We start from the raw sequence: 27,849 nt of genomic DNA on the forward strand, positions 1-27,849 counted from the left end.
TGTTAGTGCACGTGAATCTGTCGCTCTCACATACTGTATATGGAGCCAAGATGGTGGAGTACAGTGCGGAAACCACATTAGTTTCCTCAGGTGAGCTGACCATGGGGATGGGGACTGCCTCAGTTCCCGGTCAAGCAGTGACATGAACTATCCATCCACAGTCTGTACCTGCTCTGCTTTGTCAGGGTCACTGCTGTGTCTCAGGTCACAGTGGACAAGTCCAAGGCTGGATGTCTTTCCCAAACAGGGTAAGTAGCGTGGCTCTAGTAGCCACATGAGCGTTTTCGTCAAATGTTGCTATGGCTACCTGACGGATTGCTAGCATTGCTACGGTAACTTATATGGAGCTAGCTGTGGATGCTAGCGCGGGTAATTGCTGTAGCTAGGTTGTTTTCATGGGCTTATTGACAGAGTAACTTTATGTAGTTGTGTGTTGTTAGTTGTGTATGTTGTGTTTCTTTTACCTGGCTTCCTTGCCCACCGAGAAGAGAGAAAGAGGGACATTTGTGTAGATCTGTGCGACATCGAGTGGCAGGTGAAGCTGGTGGAGGTGGACGCCATTTTGGTTCAACGGTTGTTGTTTTGTTTTTTCTACAGTCTGTTCTGTACATCTGCATCATTATTGAGCACATTGATCATATATTTAAAGCAGAAGTAAGCGATCCGGTCGTTTTGGCTAATGCTGCGTTCCAGGCAGGCTTTTGAAACCGTAAATTACAGCTTCAAGTCACAATTTACGACTTTGTAGCGTTCCAGGCAACCCACTCGTGTTTTTCCGACCTGTTTTACCTGTGAAAGTGCACTATAACGGCCACTCGTAACTTCCGCCCCGTGAACTCGTACCAGATCGAACTGGTACGACTTCACAGGTCGGAAAAACACGAGTTACGGGTTGCCTTGAACGCACCATAACTTCTTGTCAGCCAACGGAGTTAGCAGCCCGCGCCCTCGTCATGGATCTATTGGTCCTCGTCCCTACGTCACCGCATTCAGGCGCATCCCTTGGCTGCACACACAGCCCTTCTTGCCGTTCTCTCTCCTCATTGGATAAAAATTGTAGGATACGAGAAAAGTTTTCTCCTCGGCTCAGAGCAGAGCAGAGTGACTGAGAGACCCGTGTTTCGGTCCAAACACTCTATGTAAGTGATTGCTGTCGGAAGATATAACTATTTAAGACTTATATTAACACAAATATATCGCTTAGGCTACTTCTGCTTTAACCTGTAAAATCATAATGTGCGAGGTATCTTGTAAAACGTAAATTACATCCCTTTGGAGTGTAGTGGAGTAGAACAAACGATATAAAATGTAAACATTGTAGAAGCAAAGTCTTGAAGCTCTGAGTTTTTACTCAATCTTTGCTTTGTTTTAGTTGTGTTTCTGTATGTTTTTGTCGTATTTAGTCAACTACTGATGGATCATTTCTGGGGGGGGGGGGGGGGGTTGTTAAGGAGAGGAGCTTCTTTCACTGAAAACAGAGCAAGTCTGGAGGACCTGTTCCTGCTGAGATGAAGAGGTGTTTTCCTGGTTGCAGTGCTGCTGCTGGTGCAAAGATGAAGGCTTTGAGGTGGTGTTGTTGGTCCTTTCTGCTGTCAGTCATCATGGGGAAATGTCAACTCTCTGCCCAACAAGAGTGATGAGCTGGAGATATTGAGCTGGACACATCTCATCCATGGCAACTGAAGTTCCATGTGAAGTTCCCCATGAATGATATCAGGAGACAGTCGTGTTTCCCAGATGGATTCACTGGGGGAAGTGGCGGAGAAATGCACACAGTAGAGGCCATTCTGAACAACTTGGATCATCCATTTCATAACACCTTGATGGATGAAAATAATGCAGCTCCTCTCTTATGATGTAGGACCGAGAGGTAGCCAGATCCTTTGTAGGACCTGCAGCCATCAGGCTTTTTAATTCTTCCGCAAATGGTAGATGAGCTGCCAGACCAGACAAATGAATTTCCCTTTGGGGATTAATTTGTAGCTTATCGTAATACTTAATGTAAAGCCACAAATCATGCAAATTGTTTCAGACTCAGGCAGGTCTCTGGGGAACAGGTGTTGGCTGATTTGTTAGTGACTGGATGTGACTACAGCACCTCCTCTTGGATGGCAGTAGTAGTGAACTGTCACTGATCTCCACCAGATGTCATTGTAGTCAAAAGAAGAACAGTGACAGTGAACTGTTGTAGTCTGTCAGTGAATGCTGTTCTCCAGCCAGTGTCAATAAAAGATGCTGTTCTTTCCTCCACTGTAAGGGTCTGTCTACAAAAAGGAGAAGATGTGCAGCCTACATTTTAGGGCCTATACCTGCGCTTGTAAAAAAAAAAAAAAAAACTCTGAATTGCAAATGGCTGATAGTCATTCACATCAAAAACGACATTGATCAATTACATTATTGAGACTCTACTACACTCCTTTATCAGCCTGTTTTCGTGTTTTTTTTATTTTTTTTTAGGTTTTACCTGCGCCTTATACCGTACGTTGCAGATAATTGAAGAAGGCTAGAAGACTGGGACATCTGGAAATACTAAGGTTATCAAATCAAAACAGAATAATATTTGATTTTCACGGACTGTCCCTCCCTGAAACTTGAGAGACCACATGGTTTCTGGTGTTTAACAAGCCGCTGATCCAGCATCCTCCCGGCTCACTCACACACACACACAAACACACGCTGGTGTCCATACAGCACCTACAGCAGCCTGTGTGTCGGTGCATCTGCTGAAGGTCTGGATGGGTGTTTCTCTTTAATTCTGCTGCGGCACCTCTCTCACTGTATGCGGGCCTGCTGTTGTGGAGGAGGGCGGGCCGTGATCACAACAGAGCAGATTTCGGACAGTAAAACTATAGTGGTGCGACATGAACGCAGCGCGGACACGGGATGGTTTCTGCACGCAGCTCGCCTAACTTGGTTTGCATTGATTGAATTTGGGAATGGCACGCAGAGCTTCAAGCTGAACATAAGCTCCCCGTCTGCTGTCTAAAAAAACTGGCCTCGGGTAAACCCTCAGAGAGACTCGGGCGGACTTTGGAGATATTCTGCAGAGGTTTTTTTTGTTTTTTTTTATGCGCAGAACGGACACTGTGGCGCAACGTGAAGACGGCATGATCTCCCAATCAAGTGAAAGGACATGCGACTGAGTGAAGCAGCGATTGTTATTTAGGAACACGGCCACTGGGCCCCTGTGTAGCGGTGCAAAAATGATGTCACTGATAGACCTGGACGATGATCAGCGATGGGTGCCCACTCATGTGAATGTCACCGTGCTCCGCGCCAGAGGACTGCGAACCAAGGGCAAGCACGGCAGCCGCTACCTCTACACCATCATCCAGGTGGGGAAGGAGAAGTACACGACCGGGCTGGTGGAGAAGGCGGAGGTGCCACAGTGGAACGAGGAGTGCTGCTTCGAGCTGCTGCCGGGGATCCTGGAGGACGGCGGCCGGAGCGCCTACCCCCCGGGGAGCGGCGACCTGGTCCTCACGGTGATGCACCGAGTGCTGATCGGGCTGGACGTGTTCCTCGGTCAAACCATCATCCCCCTTGATAAGATATTTCAGGAGGGAATGTGTCCAAGAGATGAGTAGGTTGTGTTTTGGTAGTTTTAATGCAGCTTTTTGCATGACAAGCCACGAAATAGAAATGATGTGTCATGCTTTTATGTCAGACCAGGATACCTGCAGCTTTTTATTTTAAATGCACATCTCCATTCAAAAGCTGCAGAGAGCTGTCACTAAATTATTGAGTGAATTCATCAGCTATTTTAGAATAGTCCCCCCCCCCCACTCATGCAGCTGATCCTGCTTTGACAATCTCCTCATAGTGTGCTATAATTATCAACCATGTGCTTCATGTCCAACCCAAAATACAGCAGCTGAGTTGACTCATTAGTCACAGTGATGACTTCCCACAAGAAAGCATGCACATTGCACAGATGTGTTGGAGTTTTTTTGGATTAGCAACTTGTGAACCATAAATGCTTCAAAGGCTCATTAAGCTTCATCCCTCTAAACTGAGATCCTTAAAATTCATACCGATGCCCTTTAGGCAACTCTAGCAGCAGCTCCCATAATGCACTGCAAATCAACAAGACGAGATGCCTTTTCCACAGTGGAAACTGCAAACACAGCCTCCATCTTTATGCACAGTCTTCCACAATTAAACTCCTTTGTGGTAGCTGATATGTCTGAGCATTATTAAATATCTCTTGATAGGACATTTAACAGCTTATAGGACAACTCTATCCTTTATCACTTATTTCTCTTGGACTCAAATTATCCAAAAAACATCTAAACTAGTGATTACCATTTTCAAACTGAGACAGAACCCCATACTTGGTATAATAGCTCAGATATAAATAGCGAAGGGATGTGGTCTGTCTGCAGGGAGGTAGAAAATGGTAGAAATGTTGGTCATGCAAGGTCAGAATTCCTCAAAATCCTCGCAGTAAATGAATTTATCTTAGGCCGGATGAAGAGCCAGTGCACTATGACTGAAAGTCGGTAGTTAAAGTCTTAATAGTGAGGCATCGTTCCCTATTATAGTAGTGTGAACGTGACTTCCATACACACACGACCAGTTTATGCAGTCAGACATGCGGAGCTGCAGAGCTGCACCGAGGACAAAACAAAAATCCACCAGCTCAATTGAAGCACAGCTGGCAGAGCTAAAGAGGCACAGTCTGTCTGGGGAAGTAATGATAGACTGAAGCCAAAGGAAAGGAGATAAGAGAGGAAATAGAAAGCTCCTTTAGTTATCTATAAGGAGAGGAGGCAGATACTTATTCAGCCAAAACCAATTTTAATCTGCTTTAAGTTATATTTAACAATAATAATTTCATCCTGTATGTTATTTAGATTATTTCTTATTCATGATTAAGTTATCACAGCTATAACCTCTCAATCAGATAAGTTAGTGTCTTCTTCGGCGTGTTGGATGTTATAAATGTTTTTTTTTACAACTCACAGTGAAGTTATTGTCTCTATATGTGGCTGAGCTACAGACTGAAACAGTGAGTCCTCTTGTTTACTGTTGTGGTGAATCTTTCAAAATGTGGCCCTGTGTCTTATCTAATTTGCCTTATTTTGAGTCTTTCAAGACCTCGGTTGTGCCACAGGTGACGTAACAGAAGTCACGAGTAAAATGCAAAATATTTCCACCAAAAAAAAACAAAAAACACAGAAGAGCAGAGAGTGAAGGAATACATCACATCTGGCTTTAATTGTGGCTTCTCCGCCCTCTCTCCTCTCTCTCTCTGTACGCTCAGTGAAACTCACTGGATTCCTGCTGTTAGTTTTGGCTCTAACACTTTTCTCTGGTCCACTCAAAGGACGTAGGAGGCAGAATTTCATTGTCGACGCCTCGTGTTGTTGATGGGCTATACGGTGCACACGCATCAGGTGTAGGTAGTGGGTGGACTCTCAGGAATTTGGTTTGTGATTTCCTGTTTGGAGGCTTGTGAAACGGTTTGTTTTCAAAGATTTTTCAAAGTAAAATCCCCAAACAGTACCTCCAGATTATGTAATACGTGCAAAGCATTGCCAAAAGGAAATCAATGTTTTTTTTGTTGTTGTTGCTCATTTTGTCCCAGTGAATGGCCAGATGACACACGCACCCTTTGATTTAAGCTTTAGACAGACACCAGTGCACATCATATACTGTCAGTAAAGGCAGAGGTATAAGGTTGTGTTTTTTATTTTTATTTCTCCAGATGGTTCAAGCTCAACTCCAAGGTAGGAAGGAAGGAGAAGGAACGTGGCGAACTTCAGGTGACAGTCCAGTTTACCCGTAACAACATGACAGCCAGCATGTTCGACCTCACCATTAAGGACAAACCCCGCTCTGCTTTCGGCAAGCTCAAGGATCGCGTCACGGGGAGGAAGAGGGGGGATGTGGAGTCTTCCTCAGCCATTGTGCCTGGCCGCTACGCCGCCCTGTCCGGATCCATGGGGCAGCCGTTCGGAGAGGAGGGGAGCGGGCCGGTGGTGGAGCCACAAGAAGTGGAGGTGCAGGAGGAGAAGAGGAGCAAGATGAAAGATTTCTTCAAAGGAAAACTGCGCAAGTCATCCGACACCAGGTCCTGCTCGTCCCTGGCTTCAGAGAGCAGTGTGTCTTCCATGGCCAGTGATAACCCCGGCCCCCCACCCAGTCTGAATCTGCTGTCTGATCCTCCCAGCTCCCCCATCTACACGTCCAAAGTGCGAGTCGACACCCACTATGGAGAAGCAGATTTAGCTAAAAAAGGTAAGCTTTGAAATCACTTACACATGTATGAAATAAGAGCCCAATAATGAGTCAGGGTTTCCCACAGTGTTAAGAGCAGGGCTGCGTTGCCTTGCTGTGGCTGAAGACCACCTTCAAATGTATGAAATAAAACCCTGAAATTGAATAAATATGTTTTTATAGCTGTGCTAATATGAAATAATGTTGGAACATTTCTTTTTTTTTTTCATTCTTTGCTTCTTTCCAACAGTGCTCACCAGCCAGCACACCACAAAGGTTCTCACACACAAGCGAGCCTTCAGCGATGAAGCGAGCAAGATCACAGCCTTCCCTCGACCAAACCTCGCCATGGAGTCGCTCAAGGGTCAGACCATGACTCAGTCCAAGTCCTCCTTGTGTATAAACGGAAGCCATGTTTACGACTCTGAGCCATCGACCCCAAAGAGCTCCGGAGCCCTCCCGTCCAAGCTGGTCCTGCTGGAGAAATGCTCCCCGCTCTCCCGGTCCTTGCAGAACCTCACCAAGAGAAGCGAGGACAAGAGTTCCTTCGCCGAGGGCCGCCGCTGGTCCTTCGACAAGCTGAAGAAAGAGGACAAAGAGGAAGACAGGGAAAGCCAGGCGTCGTCGCCTCCGAATCAGCAAGCTCAGTCGGGAGGTCGCCCCATGCAGGAAGCCGCTCCAGTCGTCACCTCGGCCTCTGGTTCGCCAGAAAAAGGGAGGAAGCTACGAAAGACGTTATTCTCCGGTGGGAGGAGTGACTCTCTCCCGGCTAAGTCAGACCTGAACCAGGCCGCTTCAGCATCTGAGGGGAGGCTCAGAGGCTGGTTCGGCTCTGGCGAATCCCAGAATAAGCCAAGGTGAGTCGGGGTCATTTACAGGCTTTGCCTCTGGGCTCCACCGTTGTTTGATGAATGTATCTTGTATCCAGGCACAACAGCCGGCATACGGGAAGGCCAGTATTCAGTTGGGTGTCCTGAGTTCACAGTTTTTTCTCTCTCCTCCCTGCTCATTTGAAAATGGAATTGATTTAGTTCATAGATTTCTCCATTTCATGACCACGCTGTATCATCACCTCATACTATATTTTCCACAAAGAGCACCCCCAGCACTTCCATCGTCACCAGCGTGTGTCTACATTTCTCAGTGACAGATGCAACATCACTGAGGTTTAGAAAAATGCTCTCGCAGAAGGACGTGAAGAAAAATCATTCCATGTTGATATGAGCTCACCCAACAGAATAACTGCCAGCACAGATGGTCTTGAATGGCTACAATGCACTATTTATTTTTTGATTTGCTTGATTATTTTCCAGATGTGCTTTGCTTCTTTTGATTTACTTTCTGTTACTGTTTCCATAACTCTTTCATTTGGCCAGTTTTCTATCTACTGTTATTTTGACATTGCAGTTAGCTGAGCGAAACACTTTGTTGTGGAATACCAGCTAGTATTTTAGTTGTCTGTTGTGTTTGTGTAAGAAAGATGTTCGCCATTTGGTAACCTGGCACATCATTAACTAAGAGGACTATTGTGCCCTATTTTCCTCCACAGGCTGGAAGTTTCTCCTAAGGTAGAAAGCAGCTCAGACGTACCCCATCCCCTACCTCCTCTCTCCCCTCTTCCCTATCAGTGCTCCTCTACCTCTCCCTCCCCCTCCGCCCATGTCTCACCTGATGATTGCAGTCAGTCCAACCCCTTCACCCCCCCCTCCTCCCCCTCCTCGACTCCCCTCTCCCCCTCCAACCCTTTCCACCCACATATGCAGCGCAATCCCTTCTTTGAGGAGCTCATAGCCGAAGAGTCGCAGAGGTCCCCTCCTTTTGCGCCTTGCTCCTCTTCTGGCTCGTCCCCTTTCCACTACACCACTCTGCCCCCCCAGCCCTACACACCCAGCCCTGCTCATAATGTTAACGCTACAAATATGGCTTCCATAAAGCGAGAGCGCCCCAGGCCAGTAGCTAGACAGATATCTCTTCCTGCATTATTACCCAAAGCAGCTGCACCCAACTCTAACCATGCAGCGCCTCGCTCCATGTCAGAGAGCGCGGGAGAATGGGATGACTTTTTTGATGCTTTTGCCTCTAGCAGGCTCAACTCACCCAAAGGGAGTCTTCCTCAGAAACAGCCGAGAACCAGTCCGCCTCCATCTCACGGACGTAACTATCCGGTTAACAACAATGGCGGTAATCATGCACAACAACTGCAAACGTGTGAAGAGCAGCCTCCACCTCTGCCCCCGAGGAGGCTTTTAAGAACTTCTGTGAATGAGATTTTCTCGGACGGCTGGCTGCACAGAGGTCAGGAGCTGGCCGTCCACAAAGAAGCCTACCTCCTCTCGCAGACCGGCGTGGCCTCGCTACAACGCGGAAGGGAAGGCGAGTGCAAGAGGAACAGCATATCTCCAGATCCTAACACGAGCAGCAACGAGACCTCCGACTCCCTCAGCGTCCACTCCCAGCCGTGCACAAACGCCACGTCTCCGGGTCTCGTATGCGAAGAGAAGCTCAGGAAGTTCAAGTACGAACCTCTGGAGGACGATACCGACTGCTGGGGAGGGATGCTGTTCGAGCAAGACTTGTATGGACGCATGTTTAGAGGGAACTATGGTCAACCCAAAGTGAACAGTTGTGGTTTGTCATTGAAATCTGAGGAAACCACTGGAAACGACATCCCATTTAAGAACTTGGGACCTAAAATGTATCTTGATAGTGAGATGTCCATTACAGACCTTTTGAACATGGCAAACATTACCTCCCCTGACCCAGACATTAGGGTCCTAGATACTATTTCTGATCTTGTAGAGGAGGAAGTAGAGCACGATCCAACTGAAACGTGCATCAACAATAACGTGTCTTTCTCACTGACCTTAGGAGACCTCAACATGAACGTGAATCAGTTAGACTTTAGTTTTATTGATTCTGACGGCTCCTCTCAGTCGGAGGTGGTCGATACTCTCAAAGGCATCGACAGTTTAGGTGGGACTTTGCCCCCACCGGCAGAAGATTCCCTGACAACCGTCTACCACGAGGACACGACACCTGAGGATATGTTCACTTTAAAGGACACGTACATTTCTGATATGGACTCTTCGTTCGCAGTAAGCACTTCTTCGAATTCACTGTGCAAACCGCCCTCAGCTTGTCAAGACAACTGCCAAGAGTGTCGATGTGAGCTGAATAACGTGGCGCCACATGGCCACTCCAGGGCAAATAGCAGAGAGGTCACTGAGTTGTCGCCACAAGCTCAAACGTCCAATGCACCCGATCTTGAAACCGGATCCAGAGGAGACAAGACAACAGGGGACGATGATTTCAAGAAGACACAAAAGGACTTTGATGATAATGGCAATCCAGAAGCTAAGCTAGCCGCGCTCAAACAGACGCAGGTGTTTTCTGGGGTGGTTAGTGCACGTTTTAGGCCGAAGGGAGTGTCCCGACAGAACAGCACCGGCAGCCCGAGCAGCCAAAGCAAAAGCGATGACAAAGAGTTTGAACAGCTGCTGTCGCTCGTTCAAAACATTTCACAAGTGAGGGAAGGACCACTGTCGTATCAGCCGACCAAATCGGCGCTTTCTTCCTTACTGGCGTTGGATAAACAGACAGACTTACAAGTAGATAGCACCAACACAGCATCACAAAGATCTTCGAAAGAGAACGCAGCGTCTCTCCTTCCAGAAAACTATGCAACAGGAAAACCCTCCGAGATCAGTTTCGAAGACCTCCACGCAAAAGTAGCGCCAAGATCCCCTTCAAAGTCAAAGATTGGGCGATCTTTGCAAGAGCCTGCACCCTCCTCTCCCTCCACCCCCTCTGCACTCTCCCTGTCCGCTGACGCACAGGCCGAGCTCCACCCTACCTCTGTCTGTTGCCCCTCCATACATCCCTCAAGCATGGGGCCCAGTGCCGGAGCCAGCACTACTCTGGCTGTGGCCCCCTACACCTCCTCCTACTCTACCACCTCCACCACTGACCAGCCCCTGGTCGATGCACGCCACTCACTTTTGCCTGAGGAGACACAGCCAGCTAACAACCTGCCCCGTCAGGAGAGCAGGTGAGAATCCTCACACCAGGTTATGACTCATGTAGGCATTTAAAAGCTGTGGTAACTTGGAATAACAGACAAGATTTCCACATACAACACAAAACACGTACAGTAAATAGTATTTATTTATTCATTTACTTTTAATTTTGTTGCTCTGTTTGCTTTGTTTACTGGTGGCCTGGCTTGCTTGGTGTTGAATGCATTTGTGTATTCATTTGATTATTTATGTATATTCTGCCTTCTCATCCAAAGTGGATGGATGACGACTGCTGTGCACCGGTCTTGGCTTTGCTTCACATTTATGTTATTCATCTCATGCTTCAGACTCTCGTTGGCTCTGGTAATTTGTTGATTTCTTACACATTGTTCCACCTAAACTTAGCTTCTCTTTAAACTTAGCTACTTTGCTGCTGGGCAATTCCAGCGTTATGGATGTTACATTCAGAGAGAAAATTGGAAACTAAGCTGAACTTTGACAAGGCATTGATATGAATTAGAAAATTTAATATACATATTTTAGTTACACGTATTGGGATAAAAATAAGCCTGCAATATGAAATGTTTTGACCTTTTGGATTTTGAGAGAAGTGACAAAATACCCAGCGTTATGGATGTTACGGAAATGGACAAGCTTTTTGGACTCACTGAACACATGATGAAAACTCTGTGAATTGATCTTTCAAAGACTAACATGTTAAATATATTTTTGTAGGGAAGGGTTTGAGGTACCCAAAAAGCACATTCAGGAAAACCTTGTTTTTCCTGTTAAGGAAAGAATCACAGAAAAGTGCCGTTATGGATGTTACATTTTTGCGTTATGGATGTTACATGTCTGAAATAGACAGTCAAAAATAGTGGTTTACCCACATTTGTTTGACTTCAGTGGCCTTTTTAAGCTTGTGTGTTGATAATAATGAAGAGGATTTAGCACTTATATGGTACAATTAACATTATAGCTGATTGTGCCTGATCTTTCACTCATATGAAGCTAACGTTAACAGCAAATTTTAGCTAGCCAGAAGTTAGCCAGGGAAAAGTTAATGATGAATGCCCAAATTACAGACTATATGCTTATAATTTAAAGTGTACATCATGTTCTCTTTTTCTTTTATACACAAAGTTAAACATAATGTTGATTAGTGTGTGTGTGTGTGTGTGTGTGTGTGTGTGTGTGTGTGTGTGTGTGTGTGTGTGTGTGTGTGTGTGTGTGTGTGTGTGTGTGTGTGTCACTTTAAAGGGATAGTTCACCCAAAATTCAAATTTCACTCATTATCTACTCACCCTCATGTCGACTAAGAGCTGTGAGAATTTTCAGAGTCCTCTGTGCCTTCTCTGAGTTACGGGGGGGGGGGGGGGGGGGTCCGCGCAGCAGTATTTGTCCATAATGGTTGTGAATGGATACCAACTTTCTTCGACCAAAAAGACACCAAAAAACATCCAGATACCTCCATAGTGCTCGTCTTGTAATGTCCCTCTGGTATTGAAGCCCCGACATGAGAAATTGTTCCGCCGGTCAGTGCAAGACACAGGAAGGGCAGTGAACCGAGACACTGGGAGCTTCCGCTACAAACAAGCTTAGAATATAGACTTATTTAATTTTTTTCAAAACAATTTCTCATGCTTCAATACAAGAGGGACATTACAGACGAGCAGTATGGAGGTATTTAGATGTTTTTTGTTGTGTCTTTTTAGTTGACATGAGGGTGAGTAGATAATGAGTGAAATTTGAATTTTGGGTGAACTATCCCTCTAATGAATTGGCGAACCAAAAAAAAAAAAAAAAAGTGAGAGGCGCGACGCAAGTCGAACTGTCTGGCCAAAACAAAAGCACCAGGTCTAAGAATAAAGTTTACCAGAATCTCTAGTAGCCTACTGACTATAAATAATTACGGACCGACGTGAAAGCGAGCGGAGGAAAACTTAACTGGTATTGAAGTGAGACGAGACGTGAGCTGTCAAACGTGAGTGATTGACAGAGAGGTTGTCACTGTGTGTGTGTGTGTGTGTGTGTGTGTGTGTGTGTGTGTGTGTGTGTGTGTGTGTGTGTGTGTGTGTGTGTGTGTGTGTGTGTGTGTGTGTGTGTGTGTGTGTGAGAGAGAGAGCGGAGCGGGGCACAGCTGTAGTGACCTGTTTGTGTGTGTAGTTTTCATTAATCAAAAGCACAGATAATGACTCGTATTATTCGTAAAATAATCGTAGCTACTCGTCAAAAGTGCTTTAACCATACCAGATACGCGCCGGCTCAACCCTGTTAAACAGCGAGCAAGAATGGCAGTGTACCCGCGTAGCCTAATGTGATACAGTAACATTTTCCCATGTCGGCAGCCCATTCCTGCAAATAGCTCATACAGGATGATAAGCACTACACAGCGAGCCACAGGAGCAGTATTAACTTGTATCATAGTGGGGTGTAACCATTAACGTGATACAGTGTAATCAACATTGTTCACACATGGACTGGGGTTCAGATGATTGACTCAAGAATTCATCTACAATATGTAACGTCCGTCACGGTAACGTCCGTAACGCTCAGAAATAATAATAAAAATAAGACCAGGATGACCAATTGTTGCTAATATGTCATCTTCATGAAAGTTAGCTTTGCTTAGAAAGTTTGGCTGAAATTGCTTTCCAGATGCATGTTTTATGACAACTTTTCTTAAAAAACGTTATGGACGTTACATGCGCTGTCCCATAAACGGGCATCATTAATAGCACGTTCCACCTGACAATGGAAAGACACAAAGTACATAACTGATTTAAATATTGATACAACAGCCCTTCTTGATAAAAAGTGAGGTTAGAAGACATCTTGTAGGTGATTTCTTTTTGCCATTTTGGCCATTCAGAAAGTCATACAATTTGGTTATTTGAAAAATACATTTTTACATTATTGCGTCTCCTCATTGTAGTGAGGAAAAACATGTATTTGCATGAATATTATGATCAAATGTATTTTGTACTTCAAAATATAGACCTTGATGATACATTTCAAATGGGTTTTGTTATAAATATGGCTACTTTATTTTTTCATGGTGAGGTTGACATTTGTATGGAATTGCCCTGGAGATAAAGGTAAATCCAAGTAGTAGAATATCTAAAAGTACAACAGAGACAGTCAGTCGTGGTTGGAGTCTGAGTTAGTGTTTGATTTTAGACTTAGATTTAGATGAATGGCTTCCCAGGAAAACAAGGGCAGCAAAGGGTGAAACCTGTACCTATGATACAGAAGAATGAATAGAGGACAGTCAGGGGACAGTGGAGGATTAAATAATGTAAAGGACTCAGAGCCAGACTGGACATTATTTACTGTGTTGTTGCTCAGGGGACAAACTTTTTAGTTGCATTCACAAATCTTTATGTTATCTTTATGCACTTCAATATGTTTTAAACAATAATACAAATAAATAAATAAAAGCAACATGACAAATGTGCAGTTACCTCAGAAAACCTAGCTTCTTTCTGCTGCAATCACAATTTAGCTTTAATTTGAATTCTGGCTTTATTCTAATTTTCTGTTTCTCCACATTCCCTGTTGTTGTACAGTAAAAACACTGCGCCACCTCCCAATATGATTTCAACCTCAAGTAGGAGGATAACATAGAGTTCCTGCACTTGCATTTTAGCAAATTTCTTGTTGAAATTTGAGCGAAACAGCTGCAGTTTCTAATGCCCAAAGAACACAAGATGGTAAGATGTTGCCTGTCGTGCTTATTATTCCTTTACAGAGTCAGATTTTTGTTTTTTGAGCTTTTTCAACAAGTAAGCTTAGATGAACTGAAATATTAACACAGTAACTTTACCTCATTCAACCACATACAACGAGTCAATGAGAAACAGTTGTGCACTTACAGCAGACATACAGTACAGTATATCCATGTTGGCATGCGAGTGCTGACCTTTCGACTTTGCAGACCTCATCCAGTGAAGCCATTAACCTCCAGCCAATCAGAGAAGAAGGATGGTCGTTCGGTTCTGGAGAAGCTCAAGTCCACGATCCACCCCGGACGCACCGCCCACCAGGTGGTGGTGGAACCTGAGAGGAGTCAGGTACTGTGAAACAAAAACACACAACTCTAGTCCTTCACTGCCCCTGATAGTCTGCCGTTTTGCCCTTAACAGAAATGTTATGAGGGTTATTACTAAACCTAAAACTGTGATAATGATATTAACTGGCATGAACTGCCACAATGAGACAGAAAAAACATGAAAGAGTGCAGCTGCTACCTACCAGCTCCCTGTTAGCCCTGAGGTCACTTCCACCACTGGGGAGCGAAACGCTGATCCCATCACTCCTCTCTGTGACATCATTTTTTGGCCCAGATAAAAGTTTTTTTTGTTTTGTTTTTTCAGGTCCTAAAATTCTGTGCTGTACTGTAACACTGTTTGTGTAACAAAATACCAATTAATAAAGTGAATGGCCAGATTGTGATGCTGTTCAGGGAAAATGATAATTTACCAGGTTGCCACCATTAGTCTAACCTGAAAATAATCAGTGTTATGTTAATTAATTTATGTTAATTTATTCATGTTAAATTTAATGTGAACTGTTTTTGGTCTCTTCATTGAAGATTTCTGTAATTATTGAGGTGGCTTTTGATGGGGTTTGAAACGGCATTACTTTGTTTTCTGTTTTCTTAATTTATGCTTTCAAATATTTTAATAACAACCATATTTAATTTCTGTTGACATTACATTTTGACACGTTTGAGGTCGAGCCTGGAAAATGTGTAGATTTGAGCTGGGCGCGCTGACGACCATTACCTTTCATTATGTCACGTTTGTGGCAAGAAGGATTAGAAAGAAATCACAGTGCAAGTGTCACTGTGCAAACAGAGGCGGGCTGAACTTATTAAGATGTCACAGTGAATCACTGAAAGCCATTAAGTCCATCGTCTGTTTAATGCTACCAGGAGCAATTATTAACACCAGCACTGCAAATGGTGTTAATAAAAACACTGCAGGAGCAGAGCAGATGTGATGACTTCACTGTTTCCTGTGACTCGCTTCAATTTTGTCAACTACAACTGAAAATGTTTTCTTTTACGACAGCGTGAGGTGTTTCCAGTCACATTTTTACTTGTGCAGGAAAAGTTGCATAATTACATGAGAAGATCGACACCACTTTCATCGATTAAGTTTTAAACTACAGCCAGGAGACGGTTAGCGTAACCGTAGCATACAGAGTGGAAACATCTGGCTACCAGCTCTGAACATGTTGTGTCTGTTTTGTTTAATCAATACAAACACCCACAAGTGTCTTTGGACAAAGCCAGGCTAGATTGCGGTCTTTATGATAAGATAAAATAAGCTACTGTATGACAACCATATCCTGGCTGTAGCTTCATGTTAAATGGACATAAACACAGATCAGCTATAACATTAAAATAGGTGACTGGTTTATTTATGTAGCTGTTTGGTGTATATCAACGGCCTGTTTGAAGTGTTCATTCATAATCATTGATAATTTGATTTTCCACAGCTTCACGGACTGACTTAGTTAAAACATTAAAACCAGTCTGGTCGATCAGTGTGTGAAAATGTTATTGATCTGAACTGCAAGACAGTGAATAAGCACATTACTGTTAATGTGACATTGAGAAGACCTTTGCGTGACTTCCTGTGTCTGCTCCTCTCTGGTAGGAGGCGGCTGTAGACACGTCGGCTCAGTACCAGCACCTGACCAACATGGAGCTGATCTCCCTGCTGCTGCAGCAGGAGATGGACATGCAGAAGCAGCAGGCGGCCTCGGAGCAGCAGGACGCGCAGCTGGGGAAATGCGAGGCAGAGCTGAAAAAGGTCAAGGCACAGGTCAGAGACCTGGAGGACTACATCGACAATCTTTTACTGCGGATCATGGAGCAGACGCCCACGCTGCTCCAAGTGCGAGGTAGGCACAAGTGACCACGGCACCAGACTGTCAGTTTTGTCACAGGTGAGGCGTAATCGTCTAGAATACAGTTTCCTCAAACAGGGTTATCGATGGAGATTGGGAGTCACTGTTCTAGAGTCAGTTTCAGTCAAACAAATGCTCCACGAGTCGTCCAGGTCTTCTCACTGATAATACTGCCCTGTTGATGTTACCCAACGTGCATGCTGGTTTCTATCTCAATCTGGCACGGACGGAAAAAAAAAATAAAAAAATTACTATGCGAAAAGCTTCAATCAAAGCGGATGCAAGTGATTATTTTACCAATGCTTACTAGAATAACTTAAGGTAGTCAGCTGTTGTCAGTTTAAACTTCAAACTCACTGCTTTCACATGTGTATAAAATGAAATAGAGGCTAGGGGAAAACACTTTCTTTGGAGGTGCATTGAATGCGCTCTCCAGGGATTACATTTTTCCCCACAGGTAAAATATGACGTTGGCTCAAGTAATCTTAAAACTGCAGCCGCAGAGGTGCAAAAAAAAACATTTTGACACATGATTTTCTCAATTTTCTCAAATAGTTTTATGAAATATCAAGTGCACAAAGGTTAACTTGACTTAATTACATATTTTCATGTAGAATTGTTTAAGAAATGCCACAAAAGAAAATAGCGACACATCATGAAATGCTGCTCTATAATGTGAATACTCCAAAAAGAGATGTTTCTGTATTAACATTGCTGTATGATGAAAAAAACAAAAAACAAAACAACAACAATGTTCATGTCTGCCAGGAAAGATTTCAGAGGATGAAGACTTGTTTTCAGTTTGTTTCTTGATTCCTTAAATTCTTATTTCTTCTTACACTAAATCAACAAGAATGTTTTAATATATTTTTATGTTTTGTCGTCCATCCTGCAGTTTTTATTTTGTTGAAAAAGCAACATTTATCTGTGGAAATAAAATGAGCATCAATGCAGTAAATAAGAGTATTATAAGTTATTTCTATTGAATACTTTTGTCATGATAATATATTCTCTAATACCACTCTAGTACCAGTGTAGCTACTTGCAACGCTTTACTGTACATGACCGCAGTACTGTACTGTAATGAAAATAAAGTGCACATCAATGATCAGTCTCTGTCTGCAGTAATGCTCACTTCTCTCCACTGGAGGGCGCTCCTCGCTACAAAGTGTTGGGGGGGAAACCTGCTGGTTTAGACGCTCACCTGGGATTTTCAAGTAGGCTAGGACTCCACTAAATACGTGTCAATCTGTCTGATTTAGTAGAGATAACACCAACAGATTATTTGACAAGTTTCACAGCTGGCCATTGATATAAGACAGGGTGTGTTTTATTTGGACCCAGGATTTGATCTGTTTTTTGTTTTGTTTCGTTGTTTGAACTGAGCATCTGTACAGCTCTTGTTGTTGTTTTGTTGTATGTATTATTGCAGCTGATTAAGGTGAAGCAACGTCTACCAACTGAAGGTAAGCAGTGGTAATTTTAATAATTTGATTTAATGTGAGTACAGTAGCCCACTGTGAGTGTAAATGATTATTTCACAGGCATTTCTTCATAATTCTCTCTGCATTATTATTATTATTATTATTATTATTATTATTATTATTATTATTATTATTATTATTATTATTATTATTATTATTATAGTATTACTATTGCATGGTTTTGTTCTCTTCAAGGTGCATATCATGGATAAGACTAAGGTATTTTATGCACATTTAATGTTGCTCACTTTGGTCATTTATAAGCAAAAGTCTCTCGCTCGTGGCCACTGTATGACAAGGAGTATAATGAAAGTGTTCAGTTAGGTGATAGATCGTGTTTTTCAGCTGCAGGTTATTTAATAAGTCACACAGTGCAGTCGCGGGCTGATCCATTAGTCCACCCGGACACCTCTTCTCCTCTCTGCAGGCCACACCTCTCCTCCGCGCGGAGCCCCAATGATTGATCGCGTCACTGCCAACACCTACGGGCGCTTAAAACCGTTATCTCTCCACACATCAATGCCGACAGTTATGCAATAGTTTTCACCTTATCGATTAATTTGGGATGTGTCCTACAGCCTAAGTCACGCGGTCCTCCAACTTTGCCAGTATTAAAGCCAACAACAACGAGGAGACTACAGCTCCCGTCAGACGTAGCGGCTCGTTTTCTTTCGACTAGTTACACACTGAAGTGTTATGTAGTTGGCTCCACTTGAAAATCCGTTCATGATTCGCTTCATTAATAAATAAGTAGTTCGGTGTCATGGCGGAATCTGCAGCGTGTCCTGCTTTCCAGCTCGGGAGACCCCGATACGACCAGGTAAGACTTCGTTATGTTCCGTTTTTTAACCCGCATTTTAGTTTGTTTGTGAGGTTTTTTTTTTAAGGGAGAGTGGGGAAAAAACAGCCCCATCCTCGGTCCATCCTGCCCCTGCTGCCCCTGCCCCCCCAGCTCCTCCTGCACCGGATGCTGCTGAGACACTTTTGTAGCGAAAGTTGCTTTTGATCAGCGATGCGATTCTTTGTTTCTTTGCACAACAACTTTCTCCTACCACAGCAGATATTAAAAGTGGCCAAGATGGGATCAGCTCCGAGTTCATATAGTTCCCCCATCCTCTGCCCTGCTGAAACAGTAGGCTAATTGCCCGTCGTCAGAGCTCATCATCTCCGCTGACAGATTTCACAGCTTTGCTCCGTGACTGATTTATCACCATCACCATCACCATCGCTGCTATCTTAAATCTTAAAGGCAGCCCTCATGCACTTTATCACGATACACGTGCACCTGCTTCTTTTGTTCTCCTCTCCCCTTTCTTTACTTTCCTGATTACAAATCTGTGCATCAGTTTCTCCATCTCATGCAAAACACCCATCAACATTTTCTTCCCGGATGCTTTCTGCGGGCTGCCTGACTGTCGCCCCACTTTTTTTTTTTGATCGAGATTAATGTGCTGTGCCTGCCTCCTTATCTGAAGCCCATTACTCAATCTCCACGTCCCCCTCAGAAATGAATTTGCATTGGTCAGCCCTGAAAGATAATGTGACCTTCACGTTCGCTCGGATATCACATTAACTGTGAAGCTGCCTCTTTGTTCAGACAGCAGCCCACAGGAAATGATTCACCTGCTGCTGCTGCTGCTGCTCCTACACGGAGTGAAGTCCATATTCACACCAAGAGAATAAGTCACTGATGCAAAATGCAAACATAGATTCACAGTGTTAAGGCTTTTTTTTTTATTTTAAAGAAAAAACTCAAAAGAAAGTATGTTGCCCATATCAGAATGTGTAAACATAATGTTAAGTGGTATGTTGTTGGAAAGTCTAATAAACAATTAAAGAGTCAGAAAATAACAAATAAAATATAAAATCAACAACAACCACAACCAACAACACAGCAATAAAGCCAACAAGTTCTCCAAATTAGAACGTGCGTAGCAACAGAAGTCATGGTTGCTAAAATAGTTGTCTGGCACAAAAACTACTTAATTAGTTTCAGGCACTAAAAGTTCTGCGTTAAAGATAGAAAATGTTCACGATTACTTCCTATCACCTAGTTAGTAGATGTCCCCATAACAACAACAAAAAACACATGTAACAATGGGTTACGAATTCATGAATAGGCCTACAACAATTACCAAAGAATTCATAGAAAGCCTATCCTACATAACTAACACTCTCCGCCTCATGAATTAGTCATTTTAGTGACAGTCATTTATCATTTTGAGATAATATTCATCCTTGGTTTCCATCTCCTATCATTGGCGCACTGCAAATACTCCTATCGCCTACTTCCTCTGGTTGGAAATCTTTCCAATATGGCCCCTTTAATTTGTTTTCTTATTCCTCCATCAGCAGCCAGAGCTTAATGTAGCCTACAGTAGGGTTGATAAAGGTGCTGTAATACTTTCATTTCTTTGCGTCAAAGCAGTTAAAATTAGGCCAGTCCTTGAATCAGCATAAATCTTGCCTGGTTTGTGTGTGTGTGTGTGTGTGCGTGTGCGTGTGTGCTTTCCGCCGGCGCTCCGTCTCTTGCAGGCCTTGTTGTGTACTCTCTAGGGAGCTGAAACTCATGCATAATTAAAGCAGGCTCCTCACATGGATCCTCTCTCTACCCCAGACTTACAAAACAGCTCTGCAGCACATAAGGCCTGTCAGCGGAGGAGACGTGTGACGGAGGCAAGAGGCAGCAAACAGAGGGTTACAGTGAACAAAGATGGTTTATCCACAGTCTTTAAGACCAGTGGCTGTTTCCAGACATTTCAATTAGGACCCTGTGCTGCTGGAGAGATAATTAAAATAGAGATTTCTTTGCTCCACTGTCTTTCCACTGTGATTCCTGTCCTCCATAACTGATAAATGTCTCCGAGGGAATCTGATATAAGCTGCCATGTTTTCGACCATCTGGTTTGCCAAAGAGACTCTTGGCATAAACTGCTATTGGGCCTTTCCAGACTGCTGGCAACGCACACTTAGCAATTGGCATGCTGATGTAGACAGTGAAGGGAACAGAGAACAGAGAACCAAGCGCTTTACCAGCAAGCTCCAAAACTCACTTGGAAGAATGTGTTTGGAAAATGTAAATTTGCTCAGATTGTCACGAGTTAGTCTTTAAAGGCACAGTTCATTTTTACATTTCAGCTGTTGTGGGTACAGTTTTGTTTTGACATTTCATCACTGAGCATATGACAATTCAGCTGTTCTTTACGTTGGCATTTCAAAATATTCATTTTTTTTAATATATTAATATACCAATTTGAGATTTCAGTTTGAGCAAGATACTGTGAGGAGAGCCTAAACTCAAATTCCTGTTTGGAGGTTGCCGTTTCAGCTGTCAGTCGTCAAATAAAACAAACAAGTATCATAATGTCCTGCATGAGGACTTCAACTTTTCTTCTGAAAATACAGCTTGCTTTCTCTGGGGATGTAAGGCCAATGAGAAAAAGAAGAAATGACAATGAGTCTGAGCTCTAAAGCTACTGGGAGGTTGGATTTACCTTGGCACAGATGCTCTCCGTTCCCTTGCTTCCTGTGTTTGCACTATACGAACCAGCTGTTTTCTGGAGCCACCTTTAATGTATAGACATTAGTGCAGTATTGATTGTCTAATGTATCTAATGTAACTCTTGGCAAGAAAGCAAAAAGCCTTCTTCCCAAACTACTTTGTCGACATGCTGCAGCATAATTTTTGCATCAGTCTTTGTTTCCCTGAACAAGACTGTCTAATGTGAGAGCACAAAGGTTCTCCTTTCAGCAGCATCTCATGGTCTTCATTCAGTGAACTGAGCCGGCAATGATTCATTGTCCTGCATGGGAGTTCAAACTTAATGACTCAGAGTTATCACAGATGGTACTCAGGACTGTGGAGCAGCCACTGCAGGCACAGGGGTCATGTCCTCAGTATTGTTGTTGGCAACTTGGCTATTTTAATGATCTGAGAGGAAGTTTATGCTGCTTAGTTGTTGTTTTAAAAGCTGAGTCTGATTTTTTAGAGCCAGTTTGTCTGAAAGTGACAGATTTGGGCCAAAAAATAAAAATAAAATGAAGGGGATACTTGAATTTGTTGTATATTGTTGGAACTGGCACTGTGCAAAACTCTTTAAAACAACATTTACACCATGTTATATGGAGGTAAAGGGTTACTGAACAGTTCAATTAATTTATATGATATGATAAATTTGAACTGCAGCCTTTCTGACATCTTAGTTAAGGTGGTGTGGATAATACAGTTTTATTCATCTACATATATCTTTATATTCTATACACATGAAGAAGTAATGAGGTGTGTGTGTGTGCATGATATTGTAAAAACACATAAATTACCTTTATTCTTATATAGTATTTCAAAGCAGCTGTGGGGAGCAGATAAAACAATGTTTTACAGCAATGAGTAGCCATAAATAAGCTCAGAGGACTTGTGGAAAAATTACTCATTAACAGAGTAGAGGCTGGTCAGCTGTTACTGTCATGTCCACCGACACTGAGAATTAACTTTGTCTTTTCCAGAGTTCCTTCCTCGGTCGTCTGAGACACTGCATAGACATCATCGACCCCAGCACCCTTTTTGTGTCGGAGGTAAACTCATCTGTAAAACTGTCAATATGTCACTATAACGAATGAATACACAATATGCAATTGACCAAAAAAACAAAACAATTCTGATAAATGATGCATCATTTTGGTCGGTTTAGTTTTTTTTTTTTCAAGCAAAACATGCAAAGGGTTTGTTGTTTCTAAAGATTTTTTTAATCTGACAGTCATGTTGACAGCTCTAACATTAAATAAATAAAAAGAGAAGGATATGACCGTTTAACAAGCGATCAAATATCAATATACTTAACACATATTTTGCACTAAAAACATCTGAAACCCACATCAGGGTCAATTAGATTCATGATTCTGCAAATAAACATCAAGAAAAATCTGAGACAGGTGAACCATAGTAATTAATGAAGTGAAAGTTGTCAGTACATTCAGTGGTAACCATCACAGTAGACTTAATTTTGCAAACTTTTAAAGAAATGTCTGACCTTGACAGAAAGTGGACAGACAACTGACAAATAATTATTTGATGCTGAAGATGTCTTTGTATTTGATTTGTTTGCATTTTGAGAAGATAAAGTGATGCTTAATGTTTTAGCTGTGTGTCCATAGTTTTATATAGACTACTGTCTCAGAAACAGAAGTAAGCTAAACCTTTTAAAGAGAAAGATATGCCACTGGTATATATAGCTCTAAATACGCAGGAAACTCCTTTTTGTTGAAACGATACACAGTTCATGTTCAAATTGAGTATCAAAATGCAATTAAGATGTCAGCAATACTAACGGAGCATTTCAAAACAAATACATTCTTACTCAAACTGAGTCCTCTTTGTCTCCCTTTCCTTCATCTGTAGAGGCGACTGAAAGAATGCATCAAACTGCTGGATGATTATAATCATGGCGCGCTTCCACCCGGAGTGTCTGATGTTCAGGTGAGCACGGTGCTGCAGTTTGATAGAATAGAATCGAATAGAGAATACTTTATTCATCCCTAGCAGGGAAATTCAAATTAGGTACTTGTATGACTGACCCCTCTCAATGTCCAGCCCATCCACAGTCACAGGCCGTAAGGATCTCTTGGACCTGCCAAAGTCAATAATCATTTCTTTGGTCTTTGATGTATTAAGCAACAAGTTGTTCTTGTTGCACCAGTCTGTGAACGCCCCCACCAGGTCCCTGTATTCATCTTCCTGTCCCTTCTTCACACATGCCACAATGGCCGTGTTGTCAGATGTGGTAACATCTGTTCCTGAAGGAAATCTACCTTACATATCAACAAAAACAAAACCCTGGCGACAGAAAAACACACAGTTATCATGATAAAACAATTCAAATTTATGAACTTCTCTCCACATTCAAAAAAAATTGATGAAGACCATATAATTAACAGTTGTTTTTCTCTTTAACCTCACATCACTGCTCCTGTGCAGCTGTGGGAAGCCCAGAAGATCAAGCAGGTAAGTGTGTGAGCAGCTGTAGGTGAGCTCAGGTCAACTGCACTTCCATACATTCAAAGCCTTCGGGGCTCCTGGCAGCATGAGGATGATGATCTGCTCTCTGCACGCAGGCCATCATTCATCCTGACACAGGAGAGAAGATCTTCATGCCATTTCGAATGTCAGGTACGACTTCAGATGAAGATCTTTGCTGAAGCTGTTCAAGTTTGGTCCATTTAGTCATCGTGCTTACGCTGAAAATCAATGTTTCCACTGTGCAGGTTATGTCCCATTCGGAACACCAATTGTAAGTCCCACATTAAAAAAAAATCACATCACACATTTCATACAACATGGTCATGTGTGGGGGGCAGAAGAGATGAGACTTTGGACTTATTTTTATCCAGAAATAAGATCTTATTCCCTGGTTTCATCTAGGTCATTGGCCTCCTCCTCCCAAATCAGACTGTGGTGTCTACCATTATATGGCAGGTACTGGAAATTACATAGCATACCTACTATAAAACCATTGCATTTGTTGTACATTTTAAACATCAGGTAAGCACATTTTTACAGACCCACCTCCCCTTCTTCCTCCCTCCCTTCCTACAATCATTTATTTAACCCTCATCATCTTTACCTGCAGTGGCTGAACCAGAGTCACAACGCTTGTGTGAACTACGCCAACCGCAATGCCACAAAGGTAGAAACTGTGTTTTTTTTTATGACCGAAAAATATCTAAATAATCATAATTTATCATTTTTGTTGTATTAGATTTTGACTTTTTGTTGAGTTTATTGTTTCAATGCCATAACAGAAAATCCTGTCTAATGTTTTGGTGTCTGGGCTTTTTTCTACAAAAAAACAAACAAACAACAGAAAGAAAAAAAAACAATTCAACAAGCAAAAAAAGGAAATAGGTTAAATGTCCTGACAAAGCATTTACAGCAGTCTCACTTAACTATAAATAAGTAATTATTTTGTTCTTCTTCAGCCGACACCAACATCCAAGTTTCTCCAAGGCTATGTGGGAGCTGTGACCAGTGCCGTCTCCATTGCAGTGAGTTTTTCTTATCAGTGTCAATGGATTAGATTTACATACCTTGTTTTTTTCTGTAATTACCCACAAAGAGCTGTAGATGACGGTAAAGTCATAAGCTGCTTCAGCATCTGTACTGTGCATTTGATGAAGAGAGTGGCTCTTCATTGATTGACCTGAACTTCTCTTGCCTGAGGGTGTGATATTTGTGTCTGTAGGTGGGACTGAATGTGTTGATTCAGAAAGCCAACAAGCTGAGTCCTGCCACCAGGATGATAATACAGAGACTCGTGCCCTTCCCCGCTGTAGGTGAGGACCCCATGTACCAGTCACACTGCAGGTGTCATTACGTGGCCCTCTGGTGGTTGGAGGTGCAATGTGTAACCGATATCACAGTCTTTTTGTCTCGTATCAGAAATTTCATGTTACAGTCATTTCAAAACGTTTATTATGTTTCTGTTCTTGTTTTGTGGACTTGTACAAACTCGGTATAAACTTCCTTCCCCTCCCTGCTCAGCCAGTGCAAACATCTGTAACGTGGGTCTGATGAGACACAACGAGCTGTCTGAAGGTATCGACGTGCTGGACGACAATGGGAATGTGGTGGGATCCTCCAAAATCGCTGCAAGACATGTGAGTTTATTTTTTTCCGCACACTCAGCGTTCCTTTTCACGTGAACACGTTTGCTGTTTTTCAATGAAATGGACATACGATGGCTGATAGTGGAGAAAATGGATAATTTCCTGCTCGACTCCTGTAATTCAGCTCCCATCTGATCCCATCACTGGGAAAATTAAATCCAACTCATTGCAGTGTTTCAAATGAAGCGTGTGCACAATGTTCTCATCTTTTCCCCCCAGGCAATAACGGAGACCGCCTTCACACGTGTGGTCCTCCCCATGCCGATCTTTGTCCTGCCCCCCATCATTATGTCCTACCTAGAGAGGTTTGTGTTGAAGGATATCATTGTTTTTCTTGCTTTTACTGTAAACTGACGTTGGTTGAAACCAACAATTATTTCCTAAATATTTGAGTAAACACTGGATATATAAAATATCATCAGATTGAGAAAAATGTCTTTTAATGTATTGTTTTGTAGAAAACCCATAGATATTCAGTTAATCGACAAAAAAAGAAACTGACATTTGAGAGGTTGAAATCAGTATATTTTTGCTTAAAGGGATAGTTAATCATTTTGGCAAATTGGCCCATTGCCATGATCCCTATAGTCATAGCAGTAGGTCCGTTACCTTTAATTGTCGGTGCAAGCTATTTTTAGAACGGCGGAGCAGAGCCGCAAGCTGCTCAGAGCTACTCTACGGAGGCTCATGGGATTTCTTGGTTTTCCTCATCAAACTCATCAAATACACAATCCAACAACTCCAAAACGCTTTGCTGTTTTAGAGGTAAATTCATGCAAAACCACTGATGCGCGTTCCCATTGGGGGCAGTTTTTCAGCAAGCAGTTTCTGCATTTGCCTCGAAAACAACTCTGTCGCGTAACGTTCCATTACTATCTCATAGCGTGGTGAATGTGCAGGTCATAACTTGTCCACCAGAGAGTTTTGGAGTTGTTGGATTGTGTATTTGATGAGTTTGATGAGAGAAACCAAGAAATCCCATTAGCCTCCGTAGCGTAGCTCTGAGCAGCTCGCGGCTCTGCTCCGCCGTTCTAAAAATAGCTTGCACCGACAATTAAAGGTAACAAACCTACTGCTACGACTATACAGTAGGGATTATGGCAATGGGCCAATTTGCCAAAATGTTCAACTATCCCTTTAAGCAAAAATATACTGATTTCAACCTCTCAAATGTCAATTTCTTTTTTTGTTGATTAACTGAATATCTATGGGTTGAACTACTTTGTTGAACTATCCCTTTAAATATATGTTGTTGTGCCCTAAAGTCATAAAAAAAAAATTGCTATTTCTATTGTAGAATGGAATAAAATTAAATATCTGCAGTCTGACTCATTTAACTCATAATTGGAACTTTCACACCCACTAATTGTGCAAAAATAGCTCCCCCCAAAATCTGTACATGACGTTTTCCGCCAGGTCTAAAAATATCGGCGCCTGGCTTTGCAGCAGTCATGTGAGATCGATCCACACTGGCTCACGTTTCCTTTTTTTTTTTTTTATCTCTGTCTTGACTTGTGTAGGCTGCGATTCCTGCAGAGCAACCGCAGATTGTTGCTGCCCATCCACAGCCTCGTGTGCCTGGTTACCTTCGGCCTCTCCCTGCCCGTGGCCATCAGCCTGTTCCCGCAGATGTCTCAGGTACAGCATATACTTGGAGATGAACTTCCTCTGCTGCCGAATCAAGGCCAGATGGCTGAGGGTAGCAGCTGGAGAAAAAAAAGAAATGAATTACACATACACCACTTGACATGCACAGCCCCGACCCACAAGCTCATATTTACCTCTCATTCCAGATGTCTCTTCCCATGTCTGATTAAGAGTCAAAATGATTTTTCAGGGCTTAAAGACAAGAAGAAGTGCAGCTAAATTCAGTTTCACATGTGCTTTTTGCAGATAGAGGTGTCTCGCCTTGAGCCGGAGATCGCCATGGCAACTGATTGCAAGGTGGTGACCTACAACAAGGGTTTATGATGGATGGCGTGGTGTGAGGAGAGAGGAGGAGAGAATAGAGGACAGGGAGGACGAGGAGGGAGACGAGTTTGCATCGTGGAGAGAACCTCCTGTAAAGGTTTCTCCCGTCCACAGGTTTGGGATCTGTCTGCTGCAGCGTCACAGCAAAGCCTGTACATCATCGATTACTAACCCAGGGTTTCTTAACCTTTTCTTCTTCTTTTTTTTTTTTTTAAATTACACTTCTCATGATCCTGGCAATTAGTGAGTCATGGTTTCTTCCCAGCTTTTTCTGTCCTCACTGTTTTCAGGACAGGAACAGGGAAGCTGCTCTGAATATAGAAATAATTATATATTTCCTGTAAAATCAGTTTTTTAGAATTAATACAATTATTTTAATATGTACAACTCAGTGTTCCCCACCCACATACAGTATAGCGATGACTGCTCAAGTATAGTGTGAGCCAGTTTATCAATGCAGTTTGAACCTGTAATAACTGACTTTTTGTCCTGACATAAAATCATTTGGCTAACGTTATATTACAAACGTATAAGCAGTGGTGGACAGTAACGGAGTAAATTTACTTGAGTACTGTACT

The 27,849-nt window shown here is 42.8% G+C and overlaps 2 protein-coding genes across 2 annotated transcripts; both read left to right on the forward strand.

Moving 5' to 3' along the window:
* Window positions 1-3,203: 3,203 nt before the first annotated feature.
* rab11fip5b (RAB11 family interacting protein 5b (class I)) lies at window positions 3,204-16,165 on the forward strand (the record flags this gene model as incomplete). The annotated part of the gene is made up of 6 exons (XM_083980362.1): window positions 3,204-3,583; window positions 5,711-6,243; window positions 6,473-7,079; window positions 7,772-10,270; window positions 14,176-14,311; window positions 15,905-16,165. The coding sequence occupies 6 exons, from the start codon at window positions 3,204-3,206 to the stop codon at window positions 16,163-16,165; spliced, it is 4,416 nt and encodes a 1,471-aa protein (XP_083836488.1).
* Window positions 16,166-18,136: 1,971 nt separating this feature from the next.
* Window positions 18,137-27,472, forward strand: sfxn5b (sideroflexin 5b). The gene is made up of 14 exons (XM_083980465.1): window positions 18,137-18,461; window positions 22,145-22,213; window positions 23,037-23,114; window positions 23,613-23,639; window positions 23,750-23,804; window positions 23,900-23,925; window positions 24,057-24,110; window positions 24,265-24,321; window positions 24,614-24,679; window positions 24,877-24,967; window positions 25,176-25,291; window positions 25,520-25,605; window positions 26,821-26,938; window positions 27,194-27,472. Exons 1-14 carry the CDS (start codon window positions 18,405-18,407, stop codon window positions 27,269-27,271), a joined length of 978 nt encoding a protein of 325 aa, XP_083836591.1. The 5' UTR covers window positions 18,137-18,404; the 3' UTR covers window positions 27,272-27,472.
* The last annotated feature ends 377 nt before the right edge of the window (window positions 27,473-27,849 follow it).

The sequence above is a fragment of the Trachurus trachurus genome, assembly GCF_905171665.1.
Source record: "Trachurus trachurus genome assembly, chromosome: 10".
NCBI lineage: Eukaryota > Metazoa > Chordata > Actinopteri > Carangiformes > Carangidae > Trachurus > Trachurus trachurus.

What these genes read in the sequence shown, in the direction of transcription:
- sfxn5b (XM_083980465.1), top strand. Translation starts at nt 18,405, where the DNA reads ATGGCGGAATCTGCAGCGTGTCCTGCTTTCCAGCTCGGGAGACCCCGA. An exon ending in TCCCATTCGGAACACCAATT is followed by an intron (nt 23,926 to 24,056) that starts GTAAGTCCCACA and finishes GGTTTCATCTAG; the next exon opens with GTCATTGGCCTCCTCCTCCC. An exon ending in TGTCTACCATTATATGGCAG is followed by an intron (nt 24,111 to 24,264) that starts GTACTGGAAATT and finishes CTTTACCTGCAG; the next exon opens with TGGCTGAACCAGAGTCACAA.